The 18,633-nt window shown below is 42.1% G+C and overlaps 1 protein-coding gene across 4 annotated transcripts in view; it reads left to right on the forward strand.

Moving 5' to 3' along the window:
• Positions 1 to 18,633, forward strand: part of TIAM1 (TIAM Rac1 associated GEF 1) — an 853,394-nt gene that overhangs the window by 311,351 nt on the left and 523,410 nt on the right. For all 4 annotated transcript variants that reach the window (XM_069636354.1, XM_069636351.1, XM_069636352.1 and 1 more), the window contains 3 exons: positions 2,827 to 3,271; positions 8,274 to 8,446; positions 16,364 to 16,588. In XM_069636354.1, the coding sequence (XP_069492455.1) occupies positions 2,827 to 3,271; positions 8,274 to 8,446; positions 16,364 to 16,588 (843 nt within the window). The remainder of the gene's footprint in view (positions 1 to 2,826; positions 3,272 to 8,273; positions 8,447 to 16,363; positions 16,589 to 18,633) is intronic.

The following is an 18,633-nucleotide window of genomic DNA, read 5'->3' on the forward strand; positions in this document are numbered from 1 at the left end:
AGTGATGATACATGGTCTGGCCCTGGCTCCAATCCTGTGTGCCGTGCAGAGGGCGGGTGGTTTAGGACGTTTTGCTTCTCAACTGGGTAGACATTTAAGAGTTTTGAGAGCAGGCGAAATGGGATCAAGTTTTTCAGGTCAAGTCATGCTACTTTCTTCTATTGCATTTCAATCTGCTTAATACGGTATGCTTACTGCCATGGATGATGATTAAATCACTGTTGGGTTTTCGCACCTGGAATACACTTTCACTGCATCCTTCTCGGCTGTTCCAGAAGCCTCCTCTCCATACCATCTTTGCTTTTTCCATTCCGTATGGTTGGCATATTTTTTGCGATGTCCTTTAATTGTTGTGCATTCACCCACTCGAGTAAATCGTGCACATACTGCAGGCCCCTATACAACTACACTCCTGGCAGAAAGATGGGATGTCAAAGTCTTTCCAATTTTCAAAACCCTTTGTCTAGTTGAGTTAAACAAATACATTGGAAGGCTTCTTGAACAGTCCTTGCATCAGGGGCCTTGCAGCAATGTTTTTGAATGCAAGTTCCGAAGATGACGAACCAGTGCTCTGAATTTGTCATCAACGTTTGGATGAAGATTGAGAAATAAACCGTGGGCAATTTGGGTGGCAGGATCTTGTTGGTAGGTATTCCATACCCGACTTGTGTAAGAAACAGGATATAGAAACATTTGTGAAATCTCTCGACACTTTTTACTTTTATGATGCTGGATTTAATCCTGCACTTTATGGAAATGGACTTGTTTGGTCACAAATCCAAAAAGCTGGTATGTGCTATAGTTGGTGCTTGCAACAACCTAGAGTCCCATGAATGCAAATGCCCTTCAGAAGAATTAGAGAGCTATTGAAAATAAGTGCATTTTTTCTAGCCTGTTGGCCTCCATATTGCTGTAGATGGTCCCCTTCTTTTGACCTAAACTCTGATATTAGTAGATCAAATGGTTTCATTTCTTTTACATGTATTTACTTGGTAGGATTGTTAACTTTTAACTCCAGGTTATGAAACGTTAATTTGCTTATACGAGCAGTGTGTAACATTTCCAGAGGTGCATGAGGAGGTGTTAATAACACATGCAAAAACATAACTAACGAATGAAAACCAAATACTACCTTGCACTGTGGTTCAAAAAAAGGGGATTTTATATCATTCTCAACACAAATCAAAACCACTCTTAAAGACTGTGGTTACAATAGATATTGATAATAATCACATTAATTGCATCAAAAACTGATCACTAGTAACACAAACCCCTCTTATTTGCTAAAAGAAAAGAAAAACATCACCAATGATTGTTCCCTATTCACAAAACTACAAGTAAACCTACATTAACTAATTCGCAAGCAGCTGCTAATGTTTGGCCCGTTTTAGGGCTTTCTCCAGGCAGGGTTCTTTAACAATAATAATTCATAATCAATTCCAAATGTATTTCTCAACACTGTTATTTTGTGCCTATACATAAGCTAACAAACACGATGTAACATCCTAGTTCGAGAATTATCTGCCCTGTTCATTCATGTTCTTTATAAATATATTCTGAAAGAGAGAGAGAGAGATGGAAGTGAGCAGTTATGAGAGATGTCTAACAGACATGCCTTTACACATTTACCCATTCTGCCTAAATTCATTATGAAATTTCGAAAACTCTGTAACAAAACTTTTGTCTACTATCAAATAACAGTCCTGCTTAAGCATTGCTCCTGTCCTTGAGTCTTGTTGTTTATTTAGGTTTCAAGATAATCCCACACCACTGGTCCACCACTTTAATGGCCACTCTCACAAATAATTTGTTTGTATTTTGAGAACATTGTTACCGCTTATTCCCTTTTGATGATAACTTGACTGATGCACCAAATAGCCTTATTTCATTTTAGTCTTTGGAACTTTACCACCACAAAATTCCCTTTTAATGCTAACTCAACTGGTAAACCAAATAAAATGTATGGTTGATATTAATTATCCTTCATGCCTCACTACTTGTACTTGTAAATGGCACACACATTCTGGTCAATCCACAAACGTCTGGGCAGTTAATTTAAGTCCTTAGGCTTGTGATCTACTAAAGAATCATTATCTAATGGTATTCATTTGGCACTATAATTAAGTAGGTACTATTCATTAAGATAGAATTTCTATACCTGTGGCATTTCATTTCTTTGGTTGGTAGGAAATCCTATACTTGAATATGTGTTAATCTTCCAATTGTTGTCTAAATTACATTTTCTATAGTGATCTGTGAAATGTTAAAGATTCTAATTAGTAAAACTGTACATATTTATCACTGTGACCTCTCCTCTTTTCATGTACCTTCAATCAATTTTGCCTGAAAAAATATTTTCTTCACCACAATGGTGATGGATTTCCTATTTCATTCTGTGTCAGACATCTAGATCAAATATGACATTTAATTGTGTGCTTGAATCATCAATTCTTTCCCAGCCCTACATATAAAGAACTATCTGGGAGTTTGATTTAAGTAGCTCTACTCGGAATAGTTTCTATTATGTGTAAGAGTGAGTAGGGGGACTGGAAAAGGTAATTTAGGTCATTAATCTGCAGCACATTTCCTGCACATCGAGTCATTTGTGTACCTTCTTATAATTGACTTTTCTCAACCTTCACCATACCATATAAATCCTTGCAGTAAATGGTAATGTAAATGGTAATGTGAACTAAATTGGAACTTAGAAAATACAAATTTGGCACACAATTCCAGATGTCGTGTTGCAGGGAACTCGACCATTGCTCCAGAACTTACCCCCAGAGTGATGATTGGATTTGGAATGATTTTTCCTTTTTTTTCTAGGATGTCAACACTGGCGATGGAAGCGAGTTTGCCGACAGCGGGATTAACTGCACACCGACGGATACAGACCTTCTTTCTAGACATTCCACAGTCACGACCTCCAGTTATTCCCCACCTATGTGCAGGGCATTTGCCGGCAGTGAAAGCGGCAGCAGTTCAACAGATGTCCTCCGCCAGGGAGTCTATGAGAATTTCAGACGAGAGCTAGAACTGAGCAGCGCTTGCCGGGATAATATAGAGGAGGCAAATTCTGCACTTAGTGACGAACAGAGCAGCGGCACTTTGAGCTCGCCAGGACAATCAGACTTTCTGCCTTCTGCCACTCAGGGTACTGTACGCAAAGCAGGTGCACTTGCTGTGAAAAACTTTTTAGTGCACAAGAAAAACAAAAAAGTTGAGTCTGCAACACGTAGAAGATGGAAGCATTATTGGGTTTGTTTGAAAGGTAAATATGAATGTTTTAATGTTGGTTTTAGGGAATTCCCTCACCATTTACCTTCAAATGAAAGAATTCCAGAATGCACTGAATATTCATTCAGGAGACCAGTATTGTTCATTATAAAGTTTGTACTTAAATTACTTGACCCTTTTTCCAAATATGTATAGTAGCCCTTGCCTGGCAAACCTTACAGTGCTGACCTTGAGCCTTAGTGGCACTTGGAAAGCTTAGTTATGTCACTGACACCAAGCCTGAGATCCAATGTATAACGATTATTGGAGTAGTGATGTGTGTGGTAAAGGCAGATAGTGTAATAACTGTGGATGAACCGTACATTTATATAAAATTGTCAGTTTACATGTCATATACATCAAATAGCTGAAGTGAAGGCAGTCTTGAGAGACCTGGGGGTGTGCGCTATCTGGAGAGAGAAAATGGTGACCGGCACAAGGGTTCTAGATAATATAAATTGGAGACTGGGTAAGACGAGTAAGCAGCATGCTCTAAGATTAAAACATTATGGAAAACAGCATGAGGGTTATTATGAGAGTGAAGGGAGTCTCGAGAACGCAGATGCATGCCATTGTGAGAGGAAAAACAGTGACTGGTACTAGTGGTATATACATTGGGCCAATATCCACTATTAAGAAAGATGTTGAATATGTTGGACTTGGGCAGAATTAGAGTTCCTAAGGAGTAAAAAGGTATACAAAATGTTGGAATGAACACTGTGGTGTAGAAATGAGTGCCATATTTAGAGTAATAATGGTGACTCCAATGAGAAGTCGAGATTTGGGGTGAACTGTCTTTACTAAAAGAGAGGACATCGTCTTTCATGGTTTTGTCAAGCCAGATCAGAAACCATGCGGCCACACTTCAGACTGGATTCCCACAAGAAGACATATGTAGGTTAGGAAATAATTGCTGTTTTAGTTAATATATTGAAAGAGGGTATACTGCGAGTATGGTTCCTCTTTGAGCTGACTGCTCTATAAGAAACACTGTGCTAAATAGATGGGAAGGACATGGTGGAATCCGTACACAAGTGAACTATATAAGGTGAAGGGGGCACTTCTGTGGATGTGTTAAGTGAGGGTCAGACACATTTGAAATATATCTCTGTTGTAGATTGAATGAAAGAAGTTGCAGATGAACATTATAAAAAGGAACAGAGGGACATAACAAGGACTACCATTTGACACTGAAAGTTGGCATTGCTGAGGGTCCTGAAAATGTATTTACAAAAATAACTCTCAGCCAAGCCCATTCTACAAATTGCTGACCTAATGAATTGGTTACGTCCCATCACCATTGAGCGGGCAGTCAAACATCAGTGTAGAATGCCATTTTAAAGAGAATATCTAAATGTGTCTCCTACAGGTGTGTAATACCCAACGCACAACATTGTTTATCATAAAACAAAACACTGGAAATGCTGTGACTGGTACTGGACTTGTTAGTGTGTTAAGTGAATGTGCTGTCCTGTTGAAGACTCGTATATCAGTTTTTGCATCAAACACTTAAGGGCTGAAACATTGACAATCATTTTAGATTTCACCATTAACCTTAAGTGGTGTATACAGCGGCATAAAGGACAGGCAACCCCTGTGGCCGGACCAAGGAATGAGGTTGGACATAAACATGTGTCATGAACAGGATATTTTCCCCCTAGAACAAAGAATGTTTGCTAAGAACCCATGCCAAGCTGTATTAATGAGTGTTCCTGTTTTTATTATGTTATTGTATTAATATAGCTTTATCGACCTGCAGCCAGGGCCGTATCGGGTGTTATGGGCCCTGAAGACCAAGTTAATGGGCCTGGCGAAGTGAGGGCCTTTAACAAGGCCTTTATGAGGGACCATAACAGCCGGTGTGGCCCGAGGTGCCGGTCTATAAAGCTATTAGAACATCTTCACTGTTTAATGTATAATAAAAATAAATGAGACCTGTTTAATTAAAGTAGAACAAATTGAGAAATGATACATAAATGCTGCAGCCATTGACTTGGTTGCGCTTTGTTTATAGGGTGGTGGAAGGTGATTGGGTGGGAGGAGTATGCCATTAGGGAGAAATCCAATGCGTGTATGTCTGCCCAGGGTTCTAATTAAGGACATTTGAGGTGTGTGATTTATTTTTTTTTTTTAATTTTTTTTTTAACACTACAGAAACGTAAGCTTTTAATCATTGCACATTTAATTAGAGTAGCAAAACATTTGCAAGGTGCCTCTGCACACACATTAACTTGGCGTGCAATCAATCAACTTACATTATATGTCCTTCTTTTCCATTAGCCATTGCCATACTACAGTGCACCAAACAACGTGAGGAGGTGAGGGAAAGATTCCACGTTAATTTATTGCGGTGAAAAGTGATAGAAGGCACATTCGCTGTTATAAAAAATGTCAGCTCTTCCTTCTCGGCTACTTGAAATGTACCATGTTCTTGTCATGAGCAGCAAGGGAATACTAGGTTTAGAAGAGTTGTAGAATCTTCTTGTCAACTTATCTTTGCAGGTCTACTTTGGCCATTCTCTTTTTATAAACTGACTTCCGCTAACTTGCATTATACATTTTGGTGTTTGTGGAGTGCTACATTTCACCTTCCAGCTGCTTCACATCCTTTTTGTGCCTTGTAAAAAGCACGACATTGCCTATCTAGATTCTGCAATTGTGTGAAATAAACAGATTCAATTTTTTCCAAATAAGATTACGGTTGCTTTTTGGTATAGCTAAATAATTTAAGTGATTCACTAGACCGAACACGTTGTGTCTATTTTGAGCACATCATTTGTAATGTTGCTAGTTTCTGGTCCCAGATGGGGGACACAGTTAAAAATTGCGTTTGAGGGACCTGCACACTTTATGTAACAATGAGTGTTATTTGAAAGGCATTTTGCTAATGTATTGTGAGCCTTTAAAAAGCCTTTGGGTTACATTTTGCGGCACAGTTTGTAAATGTGTTAATGGTTAGGATAGATGATTGTGGGTAGATATTGTCAACATTTGAGTAGCTGCATGGTGAGAAGATCAGGTATAAGTTGGTTGGAGTCGTCGGTGTCAGGACTTCCTATGCCCTGCGCACCTCCTATTGGTGTTTTCAAATTCAGCCTGCAGCCTCGATCATGGTTTGTCTGGGGACCAACTCCAAGGTTCCCGATTAGTTGAGATATTGATGGGGATGACAAACCTACGGATCCGTGTGGGCGCTGGTTGGATTTAATAGTCCAAAAAATTGCAGTTTTGCCTGTGGTATTTAGTCATGGTCGAGTCAAGGAGTTATTGGTGCAAGTGGTTGTTTATTTTAGTTGGTTTACCAGAACCAAAATATCATCACTGTGGCAATTATTGCCAGTTAACATAAATGTGTGCAAACAGCCGACACGTGTTTCGACCTAAGTCTTTTTCAAGGCCAATTGAGTATCGTGGTGGGCTATAGCAAGAGCTGGTGTCTGGTCCTCCCGGGTCCGGTTGCGAGTGGGTCTGAAAAGCCTGGTTGGTTCCCGGATTCGGCGAACAAGCCGTGGTTCGTGTGTCAGGAAGCGAGACAGCCCCAATTCGACCCTTGCAACCTAACCGGTCCCCACTGGGTCATTAAATAAGGCTTTGTGTTCTCAGGAAGTTTATCCCTGGTATCTGCACAACCCTCTGCCCATAAAACCCACCTAATGGCAATTTATTCCATCCTCGCCTCCAAAAACCATTTGGCCTGATATGCTATCTGCTAGACGTGGTTCTCTTCCTCCTCCTCCTCGACTTAGTCATCCAAACGCTCTGGGGCTAAGGAAAACTCAGCCACTGCAAACCAGATTCTCTGCAGCCCCAAGTAGGCTGCAATCTTTGAACCATTAAAGTACAGACGGTAGAACTCATAGTATCGCAATATTCTAACTGTATATTCAATCTGTCATCTCAAGTCCCCACATGTTCACTTCATAAGATCACTGCTGCTCTGTTGACAAACCCCTTCTCTCGCAAGTGCGGAGCCCCTCGCACTTCACTCTAGGCCTTACAAATTGATTCCAAAGTTATCCCCCACAGATAACATTTGTGAGTACATTGTTGCTTATTATGGTGCTACATGATGCATACTAAAATGTATTCAAAACGAGATACAAGGAACACATATCTCAAATCTTCAAACTACATAGAACACTTGTTAATTGCAACATTGTGTTTAAACAAGCCCCACCAATAAGCTTACCTATTGTGAACCTTTTTTTCCTTGTTGGGACATTGTACCTGCATCCCAACAGTGGCCCCGTGTAAATTCAAGACCATTGGGCTTTTGAGAGAGCGTGCTAATGTTGAGTGGCTATATCGGCCATTTTCTAGATGTGGAGGCCTGTAATTACATTTCATTTTTCAGTGAAACCCAGAGAGCGAGTGGATTCATTGCTTGTTTGAGAGAATGTAAGCTGGTCCTGTATTGATCACCTCTGCCAAATAGTTGCAGTGTTACGTTTGCATATGGCAGACTTGGTGGGGAGTGGGGTAGTGGGAGACACGGTCTGCTGCTGGAGAAATTGGGGACAACTTCACCACAAACCTGAATGAGTGAATGGAATACTTGAGATGAGTGGCTACTGAGATGAGACATTTCTGGTGAATATCATACAACTCTCCTTCAATGTCATTGGTGAATGCAAAAACGGGAGCGGGCTCTAAGCAGACATGGGGAGATCGAGTACTAAAACGTAAAGATGCGGCATGAATTGAGGTGGTACAGGAGCAGACGAGATGTGCCTGACTGTGCCTGTATAAATTTCGATCTATCGTTATGAACATTCTTGAAAACCCAGCAGATGCAGATTCCTCTGATCTGTTGAGATTTGCAATGCCAATCAACCCGCAAAAATGGAATAGTTGAATACCGCCTGCCTTATTCACTCCCCTATTGATGGAACAAATAAATACTCTCACTCTGGAGCTGTAATCCCTCGGCGGGGAGTCTGTCAATGTGATTTTATGGTGTCCATGTACACTGCTAATGCCAGCTCATATTTCCCTAGGATGCACTTTATTCTTCTACGAGAGTGATGGACGATCCGGAATAGACAATAGCAGCAGCCCGAAGCACGCCGTCTGGGTGGAGAACAGCATTGTGCAGGCCGTGCCCGAGCACCCAAAGAAAGACTTTGTTTTCTGCCTCAGCAATTCTCTCGGCGATGCCTTCCTCTTCCAGGTTTGTCTCAGGACTGAAAGTGATTGTGTCCGGTCGTTCCCACTTTATTTTCAGTCTGCATGTTTGGTCATCTATGTCCATTCATTAAACCTTGTAGCCATGCTCAAGCTCGCCAAGCCACTTTCCATAGTGGCAGTCTGCAAAACACAGATTTCAGAATAAAAATAAGAGCATTCACATTCAATCGTTATTAGATTTTACAAAAAAAATAGCACTTACTAAACGGCACTTACCGTTCTCACTTATTCTTAATATTCTACTTTATTGCACCAGGAGGTGGGTCATGGGTGCAAGTAAGCCATTACTTTTCAGAGAACAATGGCGCCCCACAACGGCGCATACATTTTTTGGGAAAGAAGAATCTTTGTGGGTGGTGTAGGCGGGGAAAGACTGCCCAGGGGAGGGAAAGGGTATTGTCAACTTGTGCATGGGTGTGCAGTGGATGGGCACATAGCATGAGACAAAGAAGCGATCGCCTCTTTCTCGAGGGCCACATACCTTTTTATTTTTTCCTTGCATGTGTTGCTAAAGCATCTGAGCCAGAACAAAAAATGCTATATTCATAATTTAACCAAATATCATTTTTAATGAAGGGTGAAGAGGGGCGAAACCAGTTGTGCTAAAGAGAATCAGACAGCTAATCAAGATTAGTATTAAGAAGAGTAAAGTGGTCTACCTATTGCCTCCTTGCCTTGTAGCAGGACTTTCTAACCCAGAGTGCCTTATCAGTAAGTGACAAAGGGAGGGAGTGGCACGAGAGAATGGCAAAGGGATTTGGATCCTGCCACCATATTTCCCCAGAGTAGAGCGAGATATATATATAACCTCTGACCTGCCCAGGCTTTAAAGCTTCTAAATATAATAAATATATCAATATATAAATATGCTTCCTTCATTACTGTACCTGTTATTCTGTAAAGCGCTTTGGGGTAAAGCGCTATATAAACTCAAACATAAACCTAAAGCCGGAAAGCCTTGTCTGCTTTTTTAGGGTAACCTGTTAAAGGGCAAACACCCGAACATGGTTTTGCTGGGTACTCCAACCACTTGGCTCTCTTCATAAGGGCACTGCTGTAGACACGTATGTGCAAGTACACAACGACAGCACAAATATTAACTGACAAACCACATGTAATAACATAATACATACGTTTCTGTTCATGTAGAATTAAAATCACGGAGCGTTACTGGCAGGAGAGAATGTTCAGCCTTTTGTGACATGGTACTGTGGCTTGCTAGACAATTTGAGCTGAGAAAGCGCTACCTCCATACTGTTGTGGTGTTAAATCGCAGCGTGTGAATTGTGAAACGTGGGAAGTATGTGGTTATAGCCGTGTTTTTTTTTTCCTCCAGGTGGGATGCAAAACGATCCCCAGGCATGTAACGCACACCAGTTTAACTGTATTGTAGTCCTTCGGAAAAATAAAAATAGATCACTGTTCCACAGCCTAGGACTGCGTTTATATACTTCAAACATATCTTCGTCCTCCCATGGCATTCTTTCCAGCCGCGGAGCATTGAAATGGCATACTTTACCCATGTAAAGAAACCTTAACCTATGTAGGTAGGCCGGAAGAAAAGCCTTGTACAATGGTGGCGGACAATCTAGTGTGGTACATAGAATGCCCATTTCTTTATTTGTATATGAAACAAAATATTATTTTAAAGTGATAACAAGCGTTGGAAAAAGAGTTCTGTGTCCTTCAAAGAAAAAATACAGGACGCTTGCCAGCTAACCGATAAGAAAGATGCTGTTTGCAACATGCCATGTTTGTTATTAGCCCTTACCCTACAATCCGTCTCAACAGCTGGAAAAAAATGTCTGTTTTTTTTCTTTACTGATTTGGTGCAGTCAAATCGGATCTCCTATAGCTCCCCGTGCTAACGAAACCATTCTTTCCACGTACTTCCTCCAAAATGGCTGCCCTGCAAAGTGGTAATACTGCGAACCGTTGGACGCTGTGTCGCTGTGTGCCTAGAGGAATGGGGCAAACAGACTGAATTGCTTTGCAAGTGTCGCGGTGTGTCCTCCTTTGGACCTCTTGGCATAGCAATGTGTGGCCAGATTGCCTTGATGGAGAGCTCTCTTCTGCCTCGCTTGACCTTGCAATGAGGGAGCCCCCCAGCACTGACGCTCCACTGCTCCCTCCCTGGAGACCGAAGCTTGCAGATGTATTGATTGACGCATCAAGCCAATGGTGTGTTTTCAGTAGATTGGCAAATTCTTCTTTTGCCGCATAAATGGCCTTTTGTAGCTATACAGAGGCTGAATTGGAAGGAAATTGCTCCAGTCATTGAAAATAAGGGGAATCGTTCATGGCCTTTGAGTTCCCAAGCACCATTATATATTCACGAATCTGATGGCGCATCAGCGGCAGAGGACATGGCAATAATGCCCACTGCCTCGTGCGACTTCTAGCACCCAGAGGCAGAGCGAACACCAGCAGACAGAAATGGGGAAACGGGCCCTATAGGGTTTAAAATCATCAGGATGACGATTGGCTCACGTAAGCGCGGAACCAACAGTCCAAACCATCCACCAACATATCCAACCGGATCTACAAGCAGCCTCGCACGTTGCTGCCAGCGCTTTTGCATGACTGCATAGACCAATGCATGCATTTTGTTTATTTACTTGTACTTTTGTGATATTTGCTCTAGGAAATGTTTGTGTGCATATCCGCGGCATCTGGACGGCTATGCGCTTCGTTGGATTTCTGTTATCCCTTCCTTATGCAGGATGTGCCCATGCACGTCCTGGGCAAGCCGGGTTTTATTGCACAGGACGTGGGCAGCCTCGTCATAAGGGCACTCACGGTTAAGTGTTCTTTACTGAGAGACAATTGGGAAGCACGAAGCGCAGCTCGGTGAACAGGTCTCTCGCGCCTCAGGGTTCGGACTGAATAACCCCTGCTCTGCTCCCGCAGCCAGTAAATATCACAGCCCGTTGGGTAGGCTCCATGGGTCGCAGGCACCAGTCTGATCTCTTACCCACACCCACTTTGCACATAAGGAGCGCATTTCCTTTCCCCCCAAAGGATCAGGGGAGCGCAGCTTTTCATTTTCATGCCCCAGGGACCAGCCTGCTCCTGTGAATGACGCGCACTATTTCTCATTTTACATAACTTATTTTGTTTTTTTTACGGAAATCGTGCAATTACTTGCTGCACCATGTGCTAATCCATTCCTTGTTTGACGACAGATAGGGTTTTGCTTCCTGATGCAAGTTAAGGCAGGTGCGTGTATAAGTTGATAAATATTAGAAACATATGTTCAGCACTGAGAAGGGAAGCACATTACTGCGAGCCTGTAGTCTTATATCTGCAATGTATTTGCAAGAGGAGCCGATCTCTTGCCTGGAGCAGGACTGAGAGCAGAAAGCAATGCATGTCGTGAAGGAAGCAGATACGCAGGGTTGGAGGGTAATGAGTAACCACTAGCAGGCGACTCTGGGCAGTCGAGAGTCAGCCAGCGTCTGAAGAACCATAATCATGGGGAACTTGAATTGGTGGCACAATAGTGCCAACGGGCAGAGCTTCATGCCCAAGCCCCTAGCCCATGGTCTGACTCCTTGGTGGCGACTACATTTCGTGTCGAATTATATCCCACTGCTTGGACCTCGACATCTTATTTAACTCTGACGCTTTGTGAAGTGCGTTGCACTTAAGTAGCATTTTTCATCCCTCAATATTTTATAACTGGTTTGTTGTAAGCCGTCTTGGAACAAGCAATAAAAAGGACACTACATTTCGGTCTGCTCTCTGGTTCTATGCCAGTGGTTATGATTAATTCAAAACCTTCCAGCCATCACCTTTTTGTTTTGTTCTCTGGTTTTGACATCTAGGTTTGTGTTTCTGCAGAAATGGATTGGAAAGCGCAACAGTGTTGTGTATTCCAGGGTCTAAGCAAAGTGTGGCGCTTGTTGATTTTCCGCTGCATGCATTAATGATTGTTATGGATTGTACTGTAAATTGAATAATATCTTGAGGGTTCTGGAAATGTATCTTTCTCCCAAGGAAGTTAGTAGGACTCTAATATACTGTGTGGCTGGATCCATTTTTATGAACTAACAAGGTGTGCAAACTCTCAAATACACAAAACCATAATATCTACAATGTTGTCGCGTTTAGCTATTACTTGCGGCAGAAGATGGTCCTTTGTACCCCCCATTTCCTACTCTCCCATTCTCTTAATCTTCCCCTTGCTCATTTTCTTTCCTGCAGCTGTCAAAGGTCTGGATACCCCTTGTGGGTACACAGTGCACTAATCCACAGATGAAACTAGGCTCGCCGATAGACCTACAGTGGCGATTTGGCACAGTATAAAAGCCTATTATGTTAACATGACATATTGTGTTGAAGAGAAGATGTCATCTCTAGTGCCCGCCCCCTCACCTCTGTCATACTGGAAGAATAGTAGGAGGACTGTGTATGACACCAATTATTATCCCAACACTGCATTGAAGGTGTGAGAGACCTTATGCACTCAGACAACCATATCAAATGCACCCTTGCGCTGATGTGGTGGAAGGATGTCGGCATATACCATTGACATAGAAGAGCTGTAAATGAAGTCAGACCAGAGCAAAGTGACGTCATGAAGAGAAGATACTAAGATGTACTGGAATGATAAGTAAATATTTAAAGAATGATAATGTAACTGAAGAAGTAAGAGAAACATGAATGCAGAGATGAAGAAATCATATATACAAGGAAGATAGTAACCAGATGAGTAGCAAATGCATATATGCAGAAACGCAAGGTAGTTGAGACATAAAGAAGCTTGCTGCAATATAAACTAGAACCTGAGGAAAGTGGCCATAATGGAAAGCTGGACATTGGATCGTGTCAAAACTACCTCAAAGACAAACCAAGGCTGCAAGGCTAAAAGAGGCTGAGGAACAGTTTTCGTGCAAGATGCATATCTGTTTGGCTGAGGATGACGCATCAAGAAATAATTGGAAGGTACAAAGGGAGTCCGCATGGATAAGCTATGAATGAAGGGCCCTTTTCTTTGATTAAGCAGAAGCGAAAACATTTGCAAGTGCCAAGTATTGAACAATTAAGGATGCAGAAAGCACATTTAAGATGGAACAACCAACCCTGCAGGGACCAAGAGGAGTAATAACACACAGTATAATTGAATCAAATGGCAGTAAATAAAAGGTTGAAATTGACAAATTCTTGGTCTACTGATACGTGGTGCAAGAACCAGGCCTATTTGTTGAGCTCCAATTGAGGATAGCGATGTACCTACACTCTTCCCAGAGAAGAGAACAGTCAGCAAGGACAGCTACAAAGGAGAAGCCCTGGCTCATGGTCTAACTGATGAGAGATGATAGGCTAATTTACCAAAGTGGGCAGTGGTCTGACGTTATTCCCCGCACCTGGGTGTAGTTTTGCTTACGTACTGCTAATGAGCCGAAAGTCCAAGGTTAGGAGAGTATGCCAACCAATCATAAGGGGCTATGTGGTGGCAGGCTATACAATGTTGCAGAAGCCAATCCACTGTTTTTCTGTAATCTGTATTATTCGTGTTTAGAGGTAGTTTGAGGCATGCCTAACAGATAAGTGGCAGCCAATGATGTTATTAACACTTCTACATACTATAGGTATGTGTTCCCTTAACTAACTTTTTTTAGTTTTACCATTGGCCACATAGGATGACGTCATAGATGACGTACATGGAGGTATAAAGTCTTTGTGTAATAGAAAAGTAATAGAGTGAGTGAGCTGCACTTCGTATGGTCACCAGATTTCCCTCTCTTTATTTGTGCTAACAATAAAGTAGTACTTTGCCATATTCTTTCAGTCCGTCAGGTTATTTGGGTCTGAGATCGTTTATTATGGTAATTCCATTCTTTGCTTGAGATACACCCGAAGGTGCTAGTGCGCAGTGTGTCTGACTCTCATCAGAAGTCAAGTACTCTAGGTCCTTAAATTTAGACTAGACTATCTCGGCTGAGTCGCCCTAGCTTACCTCAAACCTTTTGCTCCTTTCTGGTATCGTATCTGTTAGTGCGTGAATTAGATGGCCATCTCTGAAGCCGTTCATGGATAACAGTTTATTAATTTTCACTGCAGCTTCTCACCATAGTGAGCACCTTGGCAGAAAGACTGCGTAGTGGTAAAGTGAACATAGTCTGCCATCTTCCCTGATCACCTCACAGTTCAAGGTGATGGGGAAACAGTTGACGTTGGCCTGTTGCCTTGTGATTTTCCATGCTGGCTGCGGCTGCATTTGCAGCCCTAGCTCTGGTTTACCCGCAGTTATTCCAAATGTTGTGTTTATGTTCAAACACATTTTTAAAGATTCAATGCTCTGTTTTCATGAAAGTTGTGGAACATGGTTTTTAATATGAAGGGTCCCTGGTGGATTCTGTCCCTTAAAATGTTTCAGAACTTATATATATATATATATATATAAGTTCTGAAACATTTTAAGGGACAGAATATATATATGTAATATTTGGTCTATTTTTTTTTTTACATTTGTTATTAGTCATAACGTTTTGTAAAATGTGAACTTGTGTGTGTGAGATATATATATTATCAAGAAAGTTATGGTGAGTTAAACAAGGTTTGAAAAAACCCTTTAACCAGAAATGTGAAAGTAGGAAAGTCCATTTGAGCCAAGTCACACACTCCACAACGCCACCTAGTAGCCATCGCTGGAAGTTCACCTCCAGTTCTGAGCCACAGCAGCAAGGCATTGTGGGTATGCAAATGAGCTCCAATGCAAACCCTTTTCAACAGGAAATGGTCTTTGTGTAAAAGGGCAGTGCTACTTTATACATAGCTTAATCAACCCAAGACTGACATTTTCAAAGCTGCCAGGACAAAAGCATACCTGGTTTCACCCTTATTGGGGATCATCAGTGCAGTGTAATCCTGACAGCCTTGTGGTTGGTGCATTTGGCCACATTTTCACAACACCATGGTGGGTTTAAAAAGATTTGGGAAAAAAAAAGTTCAACTGAAATGTGAAAGTAGGAATGTCCATTTGAGCCAAGTCACACATTCCACAGCGCCCCTAGTAGCCATCTCTGGAAGTTCACCTCTAGTTCTGAGCCACAACAGCAAGGCATTGTGGGTATGCAAATTTGCTCAATTGCAAACCATATATATATTTTTTTAAGCCACTTCAGCTAAACTGCACATGCTACAGTGCCACCCAGTGTCCATCACTGGACGTTCAGCTCCAATTCAGAGCCACTGAGCTTTAATGGGTATGCAAATTAGTGCTTTTTGATTCGGAAAAAATTCTTGGTCTTGTAGGGCAGCACAGTTGTATACACAGGGTTTTCAACTGTAGACACGCAGATTTTATAAGCAAGTCCTAGAGATTCAACAGTAGTAAGATCAATGTTTGTATACCTTCCTTTTGCAGATTATCCACTTAGTGATGCTGAGTGGGAGCACTTCTTGGTAATATATGATGAGTCATGGTCGGTCTCCTCGGAGATTTGACTATCTCTGCTCTTCTTTTTAAAAGGCCCCACGTCTCCCAGCCTTGACACTTGGAGTAATGCTCCCTTTTCTCAAATTTGACATCCTAAATGTATCATGCAGGGAATGCCTGACTTAATAATGTGCGCTGTACCAAAATGGCGCAGTGGGGCAGAATTGTTCTCTCGTGGACAGCTCGTTATCTTTTTGTGATTGCATTGTGAAATAACTGAGCTTACATGGGAAGACACAGATGCCACCGTAAGACTTCTTTTGGACAAAACTAATATTTCTCATCTGGCGTGCTGACTGTTCTTTTCTGGTGTTCATGCCTCCTTGCCATGCATCGATTTTAAGAGCAGTGGCCTGTAGGGTGAAGGTATGTGGTGTTCAGGAGGGCTCGATAACTTGAAGCAGAAATACAGGGATCACAATCACACCTTTCAATTTTCCTTCCCTTCATTTCTAGACGATCAGCCAGACCGAGCTCGAAAACTGGATCACTGCTGTGCATTCTGCCTGTGCCGCAGCCGTGGCCAAGCAGCACCACAAAGAAGACACCCTAAAGCTGCTGCGCACCGAGATGAAAAAGGTGGAGCAGAAGATTGACATGGACGAGAAAATGAAGAAGATGGGCGAGATGCAGCTCTCCTCCGTGACGGAGTCCAAGAAGAAGAAGACCATCCTGGAGCAGGCAAGTTTTTGAAAACTGTGATGTGAATTGCAATATCAGGGACAGCATTGCACTGCAGAAAAAGCCACCAGGGGGCAGCACTTATTTGTGCATACAATCTCGGTTTACCACTTGTATATGATACGGGCATTTGTAGAGCATGGACTGAATGGCCTGTTAGAGTGGTCTCTTGGAGTAGCGAGCATTGGACCACAAAATAAAACTTAGTTTAGAGACCCAGGCTAATACTCCCATTAAAGAAAGATAGCGTGATGCAGGTATGTATATCTCTGACCCTTTACAGTGCCTGCGCTGCTCTTTAATCCTTTATTATTTTTTTTAACAATTAATCTTCTTTTATAACTTGCTTCATACCGGATGTGTTGCTCTACGTTGTCACCTTAATTGTAATGGGCATGGGCAGCACCTGCCTCAGAGGGCTTCTGCTATAGTTCTGTCTGATGTGTAGACAGCCTGCATGATATGGGAGTGGCTAGCTAAAAGAGTGTTTCCAAAATACTGCTAATTTTTAAGAGGTAAAAGGCAATGTTTCCTTGTCTAAAAATACTCCAGAGAGCTTAAAATACGCCTACGTTCTCTGTAGTCCTAGAACAATGTTGACTTGATGGAAATGGAGTTGTTTTGTGTTTCGTGCTTGGGGTCAGGGGAGAAGGTTGTTTCTGCAACTGGGCTCCATGGTAAAGCAGTTTGGGCCCCGGTAGGATAAAGGGGCACATTATGTTCCCCGGCAGCTAAAGTTTCCCTGTGCAGTGACGGCGAGTTAAGCTGGGTGACTCTGGAAGCCGCTTAAGAGCTGCACCACATAGTTCACGTTGTTATCTAATTATTATTGGCATGAAGAGACCTATACCAAAATGAGTACACCATTTTAAAAACCATTTCTGATTAGAGCTTTTAAAAGGTATACATGGAGTTTCTGTTTCTTCCTTTTTTCAAGCAGGGCTTTTATTGTCCTTTCAGGGTTTACATGGCGTCGCTCGCCTTTCCATCCTTCCTGTAACTAGCTGAGGGTGATCACAAAAGCAGGGTTGAATGCTCTCCTGCTGTGTAATAATGATGGTAATAACGGCAAGCATCAAATTGCTAAAAATGAGGACTAATTCATATGATTTGCATACATGTGAGAACATGTGCTTCTAGGGAAGACATTAGCACAACAAATCACATGATGCATGTGCAGATAGGCAGGCTGCCTCCCCCGGCCCTCGCACGCCCCTGATAAACCAGGCTGGACTCGTAGCTCATGGGAGCAGCTTTTTGATTAGATTGATTTAGTGCCCATCCTTATTGTATTACATTCAGGGTCCCCTGAGCATGGTTCCATTTTCAAGCCTCTAAGGCAGGGATGCGCAACTCCAGGTATCAAGGGGCAGAAACATGTTGGATTTTTTGGATACCCCTAATTAATATTCATCAGATAAATGTGCATACAACGATTCTAAATGTATGCACATTGATTTCATGAATATTGTGGCCTATCCTGAAAACCCACCAGGATACCGGCCTTCTATGCGTGGAGTTATAAAACCCTTCTCTAAGGGAGCCAATCAAATTACCCTTCAAAACACCAGCTGTGAGCCCCACAGTCCTTGATATCTTCTGACATAATGAGACCACCTTCCGGCCACCTTCCGACCACCAAACTGTACTTTCAAATTAGTCCGTATAGTGACTAAGATATGCTTCAGGACCTAGAGCCCTGAGTTTGCATAAACAAGTGTTTTTCTTCAAGATGGCAGTGGGTCTAGTCCACACATCTGTCGCAACATAGGACACATGTAGGAAAGGGTTATAAATTTAGTGGCCTTCAGAGAGCAGAAATACAAATTGGATATACAGTATGTAACTCTCAAAGGAGATGTGCGAAAATTAACTCTGCACCAGCACTCCTTTTCAGACTGCGTGCCACCGTCTCCTAAACACCATCTTCTCTAGCTGAAGTTGAAATTCTGATGGTGCAATGCATCCTAGAAACAGAGGTTCTACAGATGTCTCACAGAATCCACAGCCAATGGAATGATTCTGTATAGAAGATGGATCTTGGC

The sequence above is a fragment of the Ambystoma mexicanum genome, chromosome 7p (assembly GCF_040938575.1).
Source record: "Ambystoma mexicanum isolate Mex_15411 chromosome 7p, UKY_AmexF1_1, whole genome shotgun sequence".
In the NCBI taxonomy this organism is placed as follows: Eukaryota; Metazoa; Chordata; class Amphibia; order Caudata; family Ambystomatidae; genus Ambystoma; species Ambystoma mexicanum.